Raw genomic sequence first — 17822 nt, forward strand, 5'->3', positions numbered from 1 at the left:
TTCTAAGACACACCCTCAGGGAAGCTGGATACTGAATATTTCTTCCTTCTGGGACCTGATCCCATTCTGGTCTGGGAAAACCTGATTAGGGTAACCAAGGAAACCATGCCTAGACAACAGAAAACTACAACCTACACTAAGAAAAACAAAGTTATGGCCCAGTCAAAGGAACAAACTTACACTTCAACTAAGATACAGGAACTTAAACAACTAATAATAAATCAATTCAAAAAGTTTAGGGAAGATATGGCAAAAGAGATGAACCGTATAATGAAAACACTGGGCGTACGTAAGGCAGAAATTGAAAGTTCGAAAACCAATGGGCAGAATCTATGGAAATGAAAGGCATAACAGAGATGAAAACCACAATGGAAACATACAACAGCAGATCTCAAGAGGCATAAGAAAACACTCAGGAGTTGGAGAACAAGGCACCTGAAAGCCTATACACAAAAGAACAGATAGAGAAAAGAATGGAAAAATATGAGCAATGTCTCTGAGAACTTGAAGACAAAATGAAAAGCAGGAATGTACATGTCATTGGTGTCCCAGAAGGAGAAGAGACAGAACAAGGGGCAGAAGCAATAATAGAGGAAATAATCAATGAAAATTTCCCATCTCTTATGAAAGACATAAAATTATGGATCCAAGAAGCACAGCATACCCCAAACAGAACAGATCTGAATAGGCCTATGCCAAGACACTTAATAATCAGATTATCAAAAGTCAAAGACAAAGAGAGAATCCTGAAAGCAGCAAGAGAAAAGTGATTCATCATATACAAAGGAAGCTTGATAAGACTATGTGTGGATTTCTCAATAGAAACCATAGAGGCAAGAAGGAAGTGGGGTGATATATTTAAGACACTGAAAGAGAAAAACCACCAACCAAAAATCCTATATCCAGCAAAACTGTCCTTCAAATATGAGGGGGAACTTAAAGTATTCTCTGACAAACAGACAATGATAGAGTTAGTGAACAAGATAACCTGCTCTACAGGAAACACTAAAGGAAGCACTGTAGACAGAAAGGAAAAGACAGGAATAAGAGGTTGGAAAACAATTTTGGGAGATAGTAGCACAGCAATGTAAGTACACTGAACAAAGAAGACTGTGAAAATGGTTGAAAGAGGAAGGTTAGGACCATATGAGACAACAGAACAAAAGATGAAAGATAAAAATTAAGACTATATAACTCAGGGAAACCTAGGGTGCTCAACGATTGTAATCAAAGGTACAAATATGTTTTTACATGAGGTATAACAAATGAAAGTCAACATTGCAAGGTGTTAAAAATAGGGTGGGACTGGGGGAAAATACAATCAATGCAAACTAGAGACTGTAATTAACAGAAACATTGTATTATACTTCCTTTACTACAACAAAGGCAATATACCAAAGCTAAATGCATATGGGGAGGAGGGAATAGGGGAAGGATATGGGACTCCTGGCATTGGTGATGTTATCTGACTTTTTATTCTACTTTAGGTTAATGCTATCTTTCCTTTTGTTGCTTTCTAGCTGTCATGTCTCTCTCTCTCTTCTTTTTTCTCTTCCTTTTGTCTCTCTGCCTTCTTTGACTCTTCCTCCTTTTTTGTGGAACAAATGGAGATGTCCTTATATAGATAGTGGTGATGGTGCGAAATATATAAATACGTGACTGTACAGGGAACCAATGATTGTTTATTCAGGATGGAATGTATGGTGTGTGAACAAAACCATCTTAAAAAAAATGGGTTGATGATGAAAACCTGAGGGCACTATGTTGAGTGAAATAAGACAGACATATAAGGACAAATATCATAGGGTCTCATTGATATGAACTAATTATAATATGTAAACTCATAGACATGAAATATAAGTTACCAGGATATAGAATGAGGCTAAAGAATGGGGAGCAGTTGCTTATTATGAGCAGAATGTTCAACTAAGGTGAACTTAAACGTTTGGAAATGGACAGGGGTGATGGTAGCATGTTGTGAGAATAAGTAACAGTGCTGAAGGGTAAGCTCAGAGTCACATATGTCACCAGAAGGAAAGTTGGGAGGTTAAAAGATAGCAGTGAATCTTGTGGTGGACAATGTCCGTGATTAACTATACAAATATTAGAAATCTCTCTCATGAACTAGAACAAATGTATGACACTATAACTAGAAGTTAATAATAGAGAGGCATATAGGAAAAAAAAATACCCTTGCAAACTATATGATACAGTTAGTAGTATTTTAACATTCTTTCATCAACAGTAACAAATGTACTATACCAAAATTATGACTCAATAATGGGGGTGTGGGGGTGGTTAGGGGTATGGGAGGATTTGAGTTTCCTTTTTTTGTCTTTATTTCTTTTCTGGAGTAATGAAAATGTTCTAAAAATTGAAAAAAAATTAATTGTGGTGATGGATGTACAGCTGTATGATGGTACCATGGGCAATGGACTGTATACTTTGGATCTTTGGATAGTTGTATGGTATGCAAACAATTTCAATAAAAAATATATATATATTTATATATTTATAACAAAACTAAGGGAATTATATTGATAGGTTTAATTTTTTTTCTGTAAAATATGAGGAACAGTCATCTGTTGAGCAGGAGGCAGGAATAAAAAATGGAAGAAGGTTCAAAAATAAATGTTTAAATTTGGGTTAGTTTTGCTATACTTTGAAAATAGAAAGTTTGACTGTAAATGAAACTGCTAACAAGATAAAGTTGTGCTCTCTTCTCATTCACTCAGGGCAAAAGAATAAATAAATGTATCCTTATGGAAACACTGGGAAACTTAATGATTAACTTGTGGTATATAACTTTTGTTAAATTCACTGCAATCAGAAATGGATTTGAGAAATGAGAAGATAGATTAATAACTTCATCCAAACAGACAAAAATCTTAGAAAGAGGAACCAAATTTCCCAGACGAACTCTCTTTGCAAATGTACAACACATATAAAATACAGAAATAACTTGGATTATCTTGTTGCATCAACTAGCTATAGTTTAGCAACTATAGGCAATTCCCTGAATTTGAACCCTAACATGCAGAATGTTTAAAAAAAATGCATCTTTTAATTTTTCATTACTCACATTTGCTGAACTCAAATGCCCAGTATTATGGGCATTATCTTAGTGAAACTGAAACTTCTCTAAAGTAAAGCTACATAACAGCAGGTTGTGTTAATGACATAAAGTGTTGACAATCATTTAAGTTTATGCTGTCCTCAAAGTATGTGGTTTTTTTAGAAATATTCATGTTTCCAAAGAGATTTTTTTCTCCCTTCAAAACCTGGTATCATAAAGGAGAAATTCTATAAAGACTCAACTTAACAAATATGATAATATTTAGCATGGTGAAAATTCAGAAAGCAAGAATCACCTCAGGAAGTTGACCTGAAAGGACTGAGAAAGAATATGAAAATCTTGGTTACCAATCCTAGGCCCCTTTAATCACCTCCTTTAACTTCACATTTCCAAGAGTATCTTTGATTTAGAAAATGATGAAAATTAGCAAAGAAGTTAATAACTTGAAAGTGAATATGAAAGTGAAATATATAATAAAAGAGACTCAATGGAATCATTCTATTTTAGGATTAACTATGGTTCTAATTAACTTCTAAGATTGTGTTCCATACTTTTCTGTCTCTGAATCCAGAACGTTTCTTCTTTTTCTCTTCTGGATAAGGCTCAAGACAAGTATCTGCAGCCTTTTTTTCATCGTTACAAACTTCCCCCTCATCTTTCTTCTTCCCTTTATCACCAAGTTCAGTCTTTAAGTTGTTTACCGATGGGGGAGATTCCGCATGGGCCCTGGATGTGCAAAAAAGAAATCTGGGTTAATCATGCAAGTCCATCATCTTAACCAAATAAGTACTCTTGGCAACAGCTTAGCAGGAGCAACAGCAATTGAATTTGTCAGAAATTCTACACAAAGACAACTGATCTGCTGGGCTTTCCAGGTTCAGTCAATTATCCAGAGCAAACAAAAACTGAATGTTCAGTAGAAGGCCCTCTACTTGATTAGAAACTGAAACTGGCAGTCTATTCTATGAACTTCCCCGGCCAAGGTAATGACTCTATTCCTTCAAACTCCTATATCATTTAGTGTCTGAACCACAATATGCAATTTAGTGCTTTACTTATGTTTTACTAATATCTATCTTGTTCCCCAACTATTAGGCTGAATAAAATGACACTGCTGATTTTATAGATCAAAAGCTGTCAAATATCAACAATATCATATGGTTCAACCAACTGGATAAGGTTATTAATAGAACACTAGAGCCTATATTTTCTTCTCCAAAGAGCCTAACGCAGTGCCTTACATGAAAGGAAGTAATGCATCTATAACTGATGAAGGAACACCAAAGGAAATCCTTGTCTATGTTGATGTGGCTAAGGGGTTGGAAAAATTATATTGGGGTTGGAAAAATTATATTGGGATTAAGGCACGAAACCAATGATATAAGAAGACACCTCTTTAAGATGTTAGAAAAAGAAAAGCAAAACCCATTATAAGAAAGATGGAAATAATAAGAATATAAATAAATCAAATAGAGAAAAAAAATCAATGGAACTGAAAGCCATTTCTTTGAAAAAATCAATAAAATTGATAAGTATCTTGGCAGAATGAAAAGGAAAAAAAACAGCAGATACAAATTGCCAATACCAGTAACTCCCTGATGCACTAAAATCTTTCATTTTGGAAATAAGAAATTGAGATTAAGAGAGTTTGTCCAAGACCATACAGTCAGGATTTAATCCAGATCTTCAGACTATAAACCCTGAATCATTCCTAATATATCTCAAGGAAATAGGTGCTTTCCTATCAGAATGTAAGCTCATGAGTGCAGGGATTTTTTTTTTTTTTTTGCGGGGGGGTGGTGAGGGGTCTGTTTTGTTCATCATGATGTATATGCAACTTGTAGAACAGCACCTGGAAGCTTCTAGAATACTGCCTGGCACATAATAAGCACTCAATAAATACCTGTACATTAAATGAATTCATTTAAAAATAAAGGTATCGGAGGCGGGGCAAGATGGCAGACTGGTGAGCTGTATGTTTTAGTTACTCCTCCAGGAAAGTAGGTAAAAAGCCAGGAACTGCGTGGACTGGACACCACAGAGCAATCTGTCTTTGGGCATACTTCATACAACACTCATGAAAACGTGGAACTGCTGAGATCAGCGAAATCTGTAAGTTTTTGCGGCCAGGGGACCTGCGCCCCTCCCTGCCAGGCTCAGTCCCGGGGGAGGAGGGGCTGTCAGCTCCAGGAAGGAGAAGGGAGAATTGCAGTGGCTGCTCTCATCGGAAACTCATTCTACTGATTCAAACTCCAACCATAGATAGACTGAGGCCAGACACCAGAGACTCTGAGAGCAGCCAGCCCAGCAGAGAGGAGACGGGCATAGAAGGAAAACAACACGAGAAGCTCCAAAGTAAAAGCAGAGGATTTTTGGAGTTCTGGTGAACACAGAAAGGGGAAGGGCGGAGATCAGGCCTTGAGGCGCATATGCAAATCCCGAAGCAAGGCTGATCTCTCTGCCCAGGGCACCTTTCCTTAATGGCCCTGGTTGCTTTGTCTATTAGCATTTCAATAACCCATTAGATCTCTGAGGAGGGCCGTTTTTTTTTTTTTTTAAATCCTTTTTGCTTTTTTCTAAAACAATTACTCTAAGAAGCTCAATACAGAAAGCTTCAAAGAATTGAAATTTGGGCACGTCAAGTCAAGAGCAGAAATAAGAGAGCTCTGAGACAAAAGGCAATAATCCAGTGGCTGAGAAAATTCACTAAACAACACAACTTCCCAAGAAAGGGGGGTGTCCGCTCACAGCCACCATCCTGGTGGACAGGAAACACTCCTGCCCATCGCCAGCCCCATAGCCCAGAGCTGCCCCACACAACCCAATGTGACGGAAGTGCTTCAAATAACAGGCACACACCACAAAACTGGGCGTGGACATTAGCCTTCCCTGCAACCTCAGCTGAATGTCCCAGAGCTAGGAAGGGGGAGCAGTGTGAATTAACAGAGCCCCATTCAGCCATCATTTGAGCAGACTGGGAGCCTCCCAACACAGCCCAGCAGCCCAGAACTGCCCTGGGGGGACGGCACTCACCTGTGACATAGCACAGTCATCCCTCAACAGAGGACCCGGGGTGCACAGCCTGGAAGAGGGGCCCACTTGCAAGTCTCAGGAGCCATACGCCAATACCAAAGACTTGTGGGTCAGTGGCAGAGACAAACTGTGGCAGGACTGAACTGAAGGATTAGACTATTGCAGTAGCTTTAAAACTCTAGGATCATCAGGGAGATTTGATTGTTAGGGCCACCCCCCCTCCCCGACTGCCCAGAAACACGCCCCACATACAGGGCAGGCAACACCAACTACACACGCAAGCTTGGGACACCAATTGGGCCCCACAAGACTCACTCCCCCACTCACCAAAAAGGCTAAGCAGGGGAGATCTGGCTTGTGGAGAACAGGTGGCTCGTGGACGCCACCTGCTGGTTAGTTAGAGAAAGTGTACTCCACGAAGCTGTAGATCTGATAAATTAGAGATAAGGACTTCAACTGGTCTACAAACCCTAAAAGAACCCTATCAAGGACAGCAAATGCCACGAGGCCAAAAAACAACAGAAAATTATAAAGCATATGAAAAAACCAGACGATATGGATAACCCAAGCCCAAGCACCCAAATCAAAAGACCAGAAGAGACACACCTAGAGCAGCTACTCAAAGAACTAAAGATGAACAATGAGACCCTAGTACGGGATATGAAGGAAATCAAGAAGACCCTAGAAGAGCATAAAGAAGACATTGCAAGACTAAATAAAAAAATGGATGATCTTATGGAAATTAAAGAAACTGTTGACCAAATTAAAAAGATTCTGGACACTCATAGTACAAGACTAGAGGAAGTTGAACAACGAATCAGTGACCTGGAAGATGACAGAATGGAAAATGAAAGCATAAAAGAAAGAATGGGGAAAAAAATTGAAAAACTCGAAATGGACCTCAGGGATATGATAGATAATATGAAGCGTCCGAATATAAGACTCATTGGTGTCCCAGAAGGGGAAGAAAAGGGTAAAGGTCTAGGAAGAGTATTCAAAGAAATTGTTGGGGAAAACTTCCCAAATCTTCTAAACAACATAAATACACAAATCATAAATGCTCAGCGAACTCCAAATAGAATAAATCCAAAAAAACCCACTCCGAGACATATACTGATCACACTGTCAAACATAGAAGAGAAGGAGCAAGTTCTGAAAGCAGCAAGAGAAAAGCAATTCACCACATACAAAGGAAACAGCATAAGACTAAGTAGTGACTACTCAGCAGCCACCATGGAGGCGAGAAGGCAATGGCACGATATATTTAAAATTCTGAGAGAGAGGAATTTCCAGCCAAGAATACTTTATCCAGCAAAGCTCTCCTTCAAATTTGAGGGAGAGCTTAAATTTTTCACAGACAAAGAAATGCTGAGAGAATTTGCTAACAAGAGACCTGCCCTACTGGAGATACTAAAGGGAGCCCTACAGACAGAGAAACAAAGACAGGACAGAGAGACTTGGAGAAAGGTTCAGTACTAAAGAGATTCGGTATGGGTACAATAAAGGATATTAATAGAGAGAGGGAAAAATATGGCAAACATAATCCAAAGGATAAGATGGCCGATTCAAGAAATGCCTTCACGGTTTTAACGTTGAATGTAAATGGATTAAACTCCCCAATTAAAAGATATAGATTCGCAGAATGGATCAAAAAAATGAACCATCAATATGTTGCATACAAGAGACTCATCTTAGACACAGGGACACAAAGAAATTGAAAGTGAAAGGATGGAAAAAAATATTTCATGCAAGCTACAGCCAAAAGAAAGCAGGTGTGTAGCAATATTAATCTCAGATAAAATAGACTTCAAATGCAGGGATGTTTTGAGAGACAAAGAAGGCCACTACATACTAATAAAAGGGGCAATTCAGCAAGAAGAAATAACAATCGTAAATGTCTATGCACCCAATCAAGGTGCCACAAAATACATGAGAGAAACATTGGCAAAACTAAAGGAAGCAATTGATGTTTCCACAATAATTGTGGGAGACTTCAACACATCACTCTCTCCTATAGATAGATCAACCAGACAGAAGACCAATAAGGAAATTGAAAACCTAAACAATCTGATAAATGAATTAGATTTAACAGACATCTACAGGACATTACATCCCAAATCACCAGGATACACATACTTTTCTAGTGCTCACGGAACTTTCTCCAGAATAGATCATATGCTGGGACATAAAACAAGCCTCAATAAATTTAAAAAGATTGAAATTATTCAAAGCACATTCTCTGACCACAATGGAATACAATTAGAAGTCAATAACCATCAGAGACTTAGAAAATTCACAAATACCTGGAGGTTAAACAACACACTCCTAAACAATCAGTGGGTTAAAGAAGAAATAGCAAGAGAAATTGCTAAATATATAGAGACGAATGAAAATGAGAACACAACATACCAAAACCTATGGGATGCAGCAAAAGCAGTGCTAAGGGGGAAATTTATAGCACTAAACGCATATATTAAAAAGGAAGAAAGAGCCAAAATCAAAGAACTAATGGATCAACTGAAGAAGCTAGAAAATGAACAGCAAACCAATCCTAAACCAAGTACAAGAAAAGAAATAACAAGGATTAAAGCAGAAATAAATGACATAGAGAACAAAAAAACAATAGAAAGGATAAATATCACCAAAAGTTGGTTCTTTGAGAAGATCAACAAGATTGACAAGCCCCTAGCTAGACTGACAAAATCAAAAAGAGAGAAGACCCATATAAACAAAATAATGAATGAAAAAGGTGACATAACTGCAGATCCTGAAGAAATTAAAAAAAATTATAAGAGGATATTATGAACAACTGTATGGCAACAAACTGGATAATGTAGAAGAAATGGACAATTTCCTGGAAACATATGAACAACCTAGACTGACCAGAGAAGAAATAGAAGACCTCAACCAACCCATCACAAGCAAAGAGATCCAATCAGTCATCAAAAATCTTCCCACAAATAAATGCCCAGGGCCAGATGGCTTCACAGGGGAATTCTACCAAACTTTCCAGAAAGAACTGACACCAATCTTACTCAAACTCTTTCAAAACATTGAAAAAAATGGAACACTACCTAACTCATTTTATGAAGCTAACATCAATCTAATACCAAAACCAGGCAAAGATGCTACAAAAAAGGAAAACTACCGGCCAATCTCCCTAATGAATATAGATGCAAAAATCCTCAACAAAATACTTGCAAATCGAATCCAAAGACACATTAAAAAAATCATACACCATGACCAAGTGGGGTTCATTCCAGGCATGCAAGGATGGTTCAACATCAGAAAAACAATCAATGTATTACAACACATTAAAAACTCGAAAGGGAAAAATCAATTGATCATCTCAATAGATGCTGAAAAAGCATTTGACAAAATCCAACATCCCTTTTTGATAAAAACACTTCAAAAGGTAGGAATTGAAGGAAACTTCCTCAACATGATAAAGAGCATATATGAAAAACCCACAGCCAGCATAGTACTCAATGGTGAGAGACTGAAAGCCTTCCCTCTAAGATCAGGAACAAGACAAGGATGCCCGCTGTCACCACTGTTATTCAACATTGTGCTGGAAGTGCTAGCCAGGGCAATCCGGCAAGACAAAGAAATAAAAGGCATCCAAATTGGAAAAGAAGAAGTAAAACTGTCATTGTTTGCAGATGATATGATCTTATATCTAGAAAACCCTGAGAAATCAACGATACACCTACTAGAGCTAATAAACAAATTTAGCAAAGTAGCGGGATACAAGATTAATGCACATAAGTCAGTAATGTTTCTATATGCTAGAAATGAACAAACTGAAGAGACACTCAAGAAAAAGATACCATTTTCAATAGCAACTAAAAAAATCAAGTACCTAGGAATCAACTTAACCAAAGATGTAAAAGACCTATACAAAGAAAACTACATAACTCTACTAAAAGAAATAAAAGGGGACCTTAAAAGATGGAAAAATATTCCATGTTCATGGATAGGAAGGCTAAATGTCATTAAGATGTCAATTCTACCCAAACTCATCTACAGATTCAATGCAATCCCAATCAAAATTCCAACAACCTACTTTGCAGACTTGGAAAAGCTAGTTATCAAATTTATTTGGAAAGGGAAGATGCCTCGAATTGCTAAAGACACTCTAAAAAAGAAAAACGAAGTGGGAGGACTTACACTCCCTGACTTTGAAGCTTATTATAAAGCCACAGTTGCCAAGACAGCATGGTACTGGCACAAAGATAGACATATAGATCAATGGAATCGAATTGAGAATTCAGAGATAGACCCTCAGATCTATGGCCGACTGATCTTTGATAAGGCCCCCAAAGTCACCGAACTGAGCCATAATGGTCTTTTCAACAAATGGGGCTGGGAGAGTTGGATATACATATCCAAAAAAATGAAAGAGGACCCCCACCTCACCCCCTACACAAAAATTAACTCAAAATGGACCAAAGATCTCAATATAAAAGAAAGTACCATAAAACTCCTAGAAGATAATGTAGGAAAACATCTTCAAGACCTTGTATTAGGAGGCCACTTCCTAGACTTTACACCCAAAGCACAAGCAACAAAAGAGAAAATAGATAAATGGGAACTCCTCAAGCTTAGAAGTTTCTGCACCTCAAAGGAATTTCTCAAAAAGGTAAAGAGGCAGCCAACTCAATGGGAAAAAATTTTTGGAAACCATGTATCTGACAAAAGACTGATATCTTGCATATACAAAGAAATCCTACAACTCAATGACAATAGTACAGACAGCCCAATTATAAAATGGGCAAAAGATATGAAAAGACAGTTCTCTGAAGAGGAAATACAAATGACCAAGAAACACATGAAAAAATGTTCAGCTTCACTAGCTATTAGAGAGATGCAAATTAAGACCACAATGAGATACCATCTAACACCGGTTAGAATGGCTGCCATTAAACAAACAGGAAACTACAAATGCTGGAGGGGATGTGGAGAAATTGGAACTCTTATTCATTGTTGGTGGGACTGTATAATGGTTCAGCCACTCTGGAAGTCAGTCTGGCAGTTCCTTAGAAAACTAGATATAGAGCTACCATTCGATCCAGCGATTGCACTTCTCGGTATATACCCGGAAGATCGGAAAGCAGTGACACGAACAGATATCTGCACGCCAATGTTCATAGCAGCATTATTCACAATTGCCAAGAGATGGAAACAACCCAAATGTCCTTCAACAGATGAGTGGATAAATAAAATGTGGTATATACACACGATGGAATACTACGCGGCAGTAAGAAGGAACGATCTGGTGAAACATATGACAACATGGATGAACCTTGAAGACATAATGCTGAGCGAAATAAGCCAGGCACAAAAAGAGAAATATTATATGCTACCACTAATGTGAACTTTGAAAAATGTAAAACAAATGGTTTATAATGTAGAATGTAGGGGAACTAGCAGTAGAGAGCAATTAAGGAAGGGGGAACAATAATCCAGGAAGAACAGATAAGCTATTTAACGTTCTGGGGATGCCCAGAAATGACTATGGTCTGTTAATTTCTGATGGTTGTAGTAGGAACAAGTTCACTGAAATGTTGCTATATTATGTAACTTTCTTGGGGTAAAGTAGGAACATGTTGGAAGTTAAGCAGTTATCTTAGGTTAGTTGTCTTTTTCTTACTCCCTTGCTATGGTCTCTTTGAAATGCTCTTTTATTGTATGTTTGTTTTCTTTTTAACTTTTTTTTTCATACAGGTGATTTGAAAAAAGAAGGGAAAGTTAAAAAAAAAAAAAAAAAAAAAAAAAGAAAAAAGACAAACAAGGGGAAAAAAAAAAAAAAAAAAGATGTAGTGCCCCCTTGAGGAGCCTGTGGAGAATGCAGGGGTATTCGCCTACCCCACCACCATGGTTGCTAACATGACCACAGACATAGGGGACGGGTGGTTTTTTGGGTTGAGCCCTCTACCATAAGTTTTACCCTTGGGAAGACGGTTGCTGCAAAGGAGAGGCTAGGCCTCCCTGTATTTGTGCCTAAGAGTCTCCTCCTGAATGCCTCTTTGTTGCTCAGATGTGGCCCTCTCTCTCTGGCTAAGCCAACTTGAAAGGTGAAATCACTGCCCTCCCCCCTACGTGGGATCAGACACCCAGGGAAGTGAATCTCCCTGGCAACGTGGAATATGACTCCCAGGGAGGAATGTAGACCTGGCACCGTGGGACGGAGAACATCTTCTTGACCAAAAGGGGGATGTGAAAGGAAATGAAATAAGCTTCAGTGGCAGAGAGATTCCAAAAGGAGCCGAGAGGTCACTCTGGTGGGCACTCTTATGCACACTTTAGACAACCCTTTTTAGGTTCTAAAGAATTGGGGTAGCTGGTGGTGGATACCTGAAACTATCAAACTACAACCCAGAACCCATGAATCTCGAAGACAGTTGTATAAAAATGTAGCTTATGAGGGGTGACAATGGGATTGGGAAAGCCATAAGGACCAAACACCACTTTGTCTAGTTTATGGATGGATGTGTAGAAAAGTAGGGGAAGGAAACAAACAGACAAAGGTACCCAGTGTTCTTTTTTACTTCAATTGCTCTTTTTCACTCTAATTATTATTCTTGTTATTTTTGTGTGTGTGCTAATGAAGGTGTCAGGGATTGATTTAGGTGATGAATGTACAACTATGTAATGGTACTGTAAACAATCGAAAGTACAATTTGTTTTGTATGACTGCGTGGTATGTGAATATATCTCAATAAAATGATGATTTAAAAAAAATAAAAAATAAAAAATAAAGGTATCACTCACATGTCCAAAAATATATGTATGTATTCATGGATTTGTGTGCATGTGTATGTACTTAAAGAAAAAAGGATAAATTCAGTTAATTTAGAAAGGAGTTCACAGGAATTGATTTACTGCTATTTGTTTCGTTAGTATAATTTTGGATAGTCTTGTGAACAAAAAGCTATGAAATAATTTCTCAAGTGATTAAAGTTCTAACTAAAACATATACTAAAATGACATTCATTTATAAATTTTATCTGTCCATCCAAAGCACTGAGGTGAGTATGTATTTCAAGTGTCTACGTGTATATGTATATATGTGTGAAAACTGTCTATAAAGGGCACACTCTAAATGTATATTTATCTTTTATTAAAAACAAGGATTGGGGATGGAAAAGAGGGAATTCTATTTTTCACTCTATTTTTAAGATTTTTTTAGATCAAGCTTGCTGCTCTTTTGTAATTTAGATAAAATTTAAAGTAATTATTTTAAAAACTAAATATTACATAGTATCCTATTTTTAAAAGAATTTCCAATCTCACTTCCTAGGATAAAAAATTTGTCCTGCTTATTTAAGAATTCAAAAAGACGGTGGAAAAAAGATTTAAAAAAAAATTAAATGGCCAACCCTATATATACCTGTATCCCAGACAAGGTAACACATTTTATGGAGTTTTGCTATTGATCTTGATCTTAGTATAAGAATAAGAAATTTCAACAAGAGTTTTGTTTCAAGTCTTGAGAAAAAATTATCATCATAATTCATCTCATTATAACCTCCATATGGCACAACAGAGACTAACAACCTTACAGAATTAAAATCCTGGCACTTGGTATATTTTTTATTTTGAAATATTCATGAAATTAGAATCTGTGAAAAAAGCATATGTGTTAGAAGAATCCTAATATTGGGGATATGCTGTCAACGTTTTTGGATGAATGTGAGCAAATTAGATCTCTCTGGGGATAAGGTTCAAAAATTACAAATGCCGCACTAACAAAAATGTGAATTTGTTTCCCCTGCATAATACTCCAAACTGCTTTCTTATTCTTTATCTGGGGGTAATATTTCAAAAAGCAGCAAAGTAAAAATTAGGAAAAATAAAATAACTTAACCTGTTCATTTGGTGTTGAAGCTGAATCTTACAAACAAATAGACTTTGGGAAAGAAAAGTATGATAACTTCTCAAACATCCAAACTATCGAACAACTTAACTTCTTCAAGTAGTTTGTTGTCTTATTTTGATGTTAGATTATGCCAAAAGGCAATTCTAAATATCTGTAATTCCATCGTAGGAAAGCATCCTTGAAGAAGTTGCTAAGGATTTACTATTTACTGCAGCTTAAGGACAAATTTCCTATTTCTTTCTCCTTCTTTCCCTCCCTACTTCTCTCTTTGTCCTATGGTCTAGGGGTTTCTCTCTCTCTCTCTCTCTCTCTCTCTCTCACACACACACACACACACACACAAACACACACACACACACTTCTTCTCTCTCTTAAAACTTGTCCATTATCACTCTTTTGCTTAAGAATCTCTTGGCTCACCACTGCCTGGAGTTTAAAATCTCAACTCCTTAGCACAGTATGTAAGGTTTTTTATATAGTGATGCCAACTTTTCTGGAAAGTCAGTCTTTTCTCCTAATAATCTCTCCTCTTCTCACCACTGTCCCCCCAATATTATACCCAAAATAGTGGCTATCAATAAACATTAGCTATTACATCCCAAGCACCTTCTACACAAGATTTATTTATTTTATTACTTATGTGCTAGGTGCTGTCCTAAACATTGAACAAATATTAATTCATTTAATCTTCATAACAATCCTAAGAAAGGTACTATTATTATACCTATTTAACAGATGAGAACCCTCCCCCACCAACACACAAAGCATGGCCCTGTGTGGACCACACTTACGGTGTGGCAAAAGGCAAATTACTTATCTGTGGCTGAGTGTGGTAGTTTGGAACTGTATGTACCCCAGAAAGTCATGATCTTAAACTAATTCAATTCCTGTGGGTATAAACCTATCCTAAGTTGGACCTTTTGATGAGGCTACTTCAGTTAAGGTATGGCCTAGGGTGGGTCTTAATCCTCTTTATAGAATTCTTTATAAACGAGATAAATACAGAGAAAGTCACTGAAGCAAGAAGCGGAAAGCAACAAAACCCATAAAAGAAGGGAGAGACCAGCACACACCACCAGGTGCCTGGCCATGTGGCAGAGGAGCGAAGGACTGCAGGCAGCTGGTCTTCGGGAAGAAGGCATTGCCTTGATGATGTCTTGATTTGGACATTTTCCCAGACTCCAACCTTAAGTGAATAAATTCCCATTGTTTAAGCCAATGCATTTCATGGTATCTGCTCTAAGCAGCCTAGGAAACTAAAATACTGAGTTTCCTCATCTGTAAAATGGGAATAGTAATAATACCTATCTTAAGAGTGTGAAGAGTATATGAACCAATACATGTAAAGTGCTTTGAACACTGCATGATAAAGGCAGTTCTGGTCTCACAATATCCCTATAAGGTAGATACTATTACCAGCCCTTTTATACTAACGAGTAAACTAAGGTTTAAACACCTTGCCTATTTTCACACATTTGTGTTTCATGCTCTGGTCAAACCAAATGCCTTCTTCCAAATAGTCCATACTCTCACCCTTCTATGTCTTTCACCTTCAGGTCTCTATGGATTTTTTTTCTCTTTTCCCCACCTGGTGATTTTTGCTTATCCTTAAAAATCAATTCAAATGCACTTTCTTTGTCAAAGTTTTCTCAAGTCCCTTAGAAAGTCATGCTCTAGTCCATGAATACCACAGCACTCAATATAGTACATAACATACCATACAGACTGAACTTCTTGAGGGGAGAAACTGTCTTTTAAATAAAAACGTGTTTTATACAAGCACTGTAAATGGCATCTAATACATGAATAAATGCATGAGTGAACGATACATCTGCTGTTGGGAGCTTATTTCCCTTAATAATAACTGTAAATTATGAAAACATTATAGGTCAACAGTAATGTTTTTAAAGCAAATACAATTTATTGAAGACTGGGAGTTCAGAGCTCATAGTATTGGCAGGAAGGCAAGAGAACCAAGCTAGAAACTGTATGGGAACCAAGTTAGCATTGTAGGGCTAGGAAACAGAAATGAGAGAAATTGTCTGTTAGCCGGAACCGTGTTGTAAGGATGCTCTGTGAAAGGAATTCCCTCCAGCCAGTTTCAGTGTCTTTCAATCTGATCAAGATTGAAACTCCAGGCAAGCAGCTGATCAGGCTTGCATGGATCACTTGGGATCAGATTACCCATTAATAAAGCTTTCTGTTCCTGGATAAAGCTTGTGAGATTTATTAATTAGTTTCTCAAATATTTTCAGCTATGCTCTCTCTTCATCTTCCTCCTTCTTCTAGCCTTTTAGCTATTTTATTTTTAAATATTTTCTCCATAGAGAGTGGACAAATGGCACAGTAAAATCTTTAAATTATACAAACAACACAAGCTTTTAAAGGGTGAAGATTAATACGAACTAAAATAAAATGCGAATTCCAACAATATGAGAGGAATTTCATTATTTGAAACATGTAACACTACTACTGGTAGTTTAATTTTAAGAAGTTAGGAGTTTTATTTTCTATACTTGGCCAATTTTTATAGTATGACAGCTAATTAAAATTTGTCTCCACACATTTTCAATACTAGGTGAAATAAAAACATTCAGTAAATGCCAATTACCAAAATTTATTTAAGAACAGGTAAAAAACTTTAGTACACCATAAGAGGTAGTTTATAAACCTGGTTCAACCAACCTTTCTAGTCTGATATCCTAGCAATTTCTCCTTTTCCCTTCATTCACCAAACATTCCCAGCATAATAGCTAATATTTGAGTGCTTGCTAAATGCTAAACACTTCACATAAATTTATCATGCTTTATTCTCAAAAAAAAAAAAAAAACCCTAAAAACTAAGAGGAAGTTCAGAACCGAGGTTTGAATTATTTGCACGAGACAAATAACCTTGAAAGAAACTGGACAAAGACTGACAACCACAGAAGAAACTGGAAATTATCTAAAAACCATAGAAGAGATTATAAATCTATGTAAAATTACAGTTAAGTTCAATGTAACCTTTAAAGATCAAATACCTAAATTATTTAAATTAATCCATGTCAAAAAAATAAAGAAAACTCAATTTTATCAAGCTAGTATAGACATACTAAAATCTGATTCAAATATACAAACAAGAAAACCATAAACTAATTTGCTTAATGAATACAGATGCAAAAATTCTAAAAAGAATAGCAGCATGTATAATTTAGCAACATATTAAAAACTTAGTAGGGTTTATTCTAGGAACATAAGGATAGCTCAAAATTACAGAACAATTTAAAAAAAAATCATTATGCCAAAAATCAATGGAGCAAAATTACACGATTAAATCCACAGATGCTAAAAAGTCTTCTGAGAAAATTCAGAATTCATTTCTAATGAAAATATAAGTAAACCAGGAAGGGTATTACTTAACCATGATAGGCAACTTGTGAAAACCCAACAGCAAATTTAACATTATATACTAAAATATTGATGCCAATGCCACTGATATCAGTACATTGCAAGAATGTTCATTAGCACCACTATCATTATTATTTTACATTATCTCTGAGACTTTTAGCTAATGCTAAAAAAAAAAAAAAAAAAAAGTCATCTGAAGAAGGTATTTAAAGTAGTTAAAATAACTACAATATATAACATGGAGCTAAAGCACCTCCTAGACAGGCCAATGCTGAAAACAAGATGCAACTTGATTTTTAACAAAATATCTGAGGCATATGATTTATGATATAATAACATTTCAAAAAGCAAATATGTTATATATAAGCAAATATACAAGATAAAAATATTAAAAGTAACTGGACCAAAAATAGAAATGTTGTGGTTCTTAAGGCCAGGATCATG

General features: G+C 36.6%; 1 protein-coding gene across 2 annotated transcripts in view; it reads right to left on the reverse strand.

The window, feature by feature from the left end:
* Positions 1-17822, reverse strand: part of MICU1 (mitochondrial calcium uptake 1) — a 280725-nt gene that overhangs the window by 208325 nt on the left and 54578 nt on the right. For both annotated transcript variants that reach the window (XM_037804432.1, XM_037804431.1), the window contains exon 3: positions 3628-3802. In XM_037804432.1, coding sequence (XP_037660360.1) covers positions 3628-3802 — 175 coding nt within the window. The remainder of the gene's footprint in view (positions 1-3627; positions 3803-17822) is intronic.

Source organism: Choloepus didactylus, chromosome 15, assembly GCF_015220235.1.
Source record: "Choloepus didactylus isolate mChoDid1 chromosome 15, mChoDid1.pri, whole genome shotgun sequence".
NCBI classification, from domain to species: domain Eukaryota; kingdom Metazoa; phylum Chordata; class Mammalia; order Pilosa; family Megalonychidae; genus Choloepus; species Choloepus didactylus.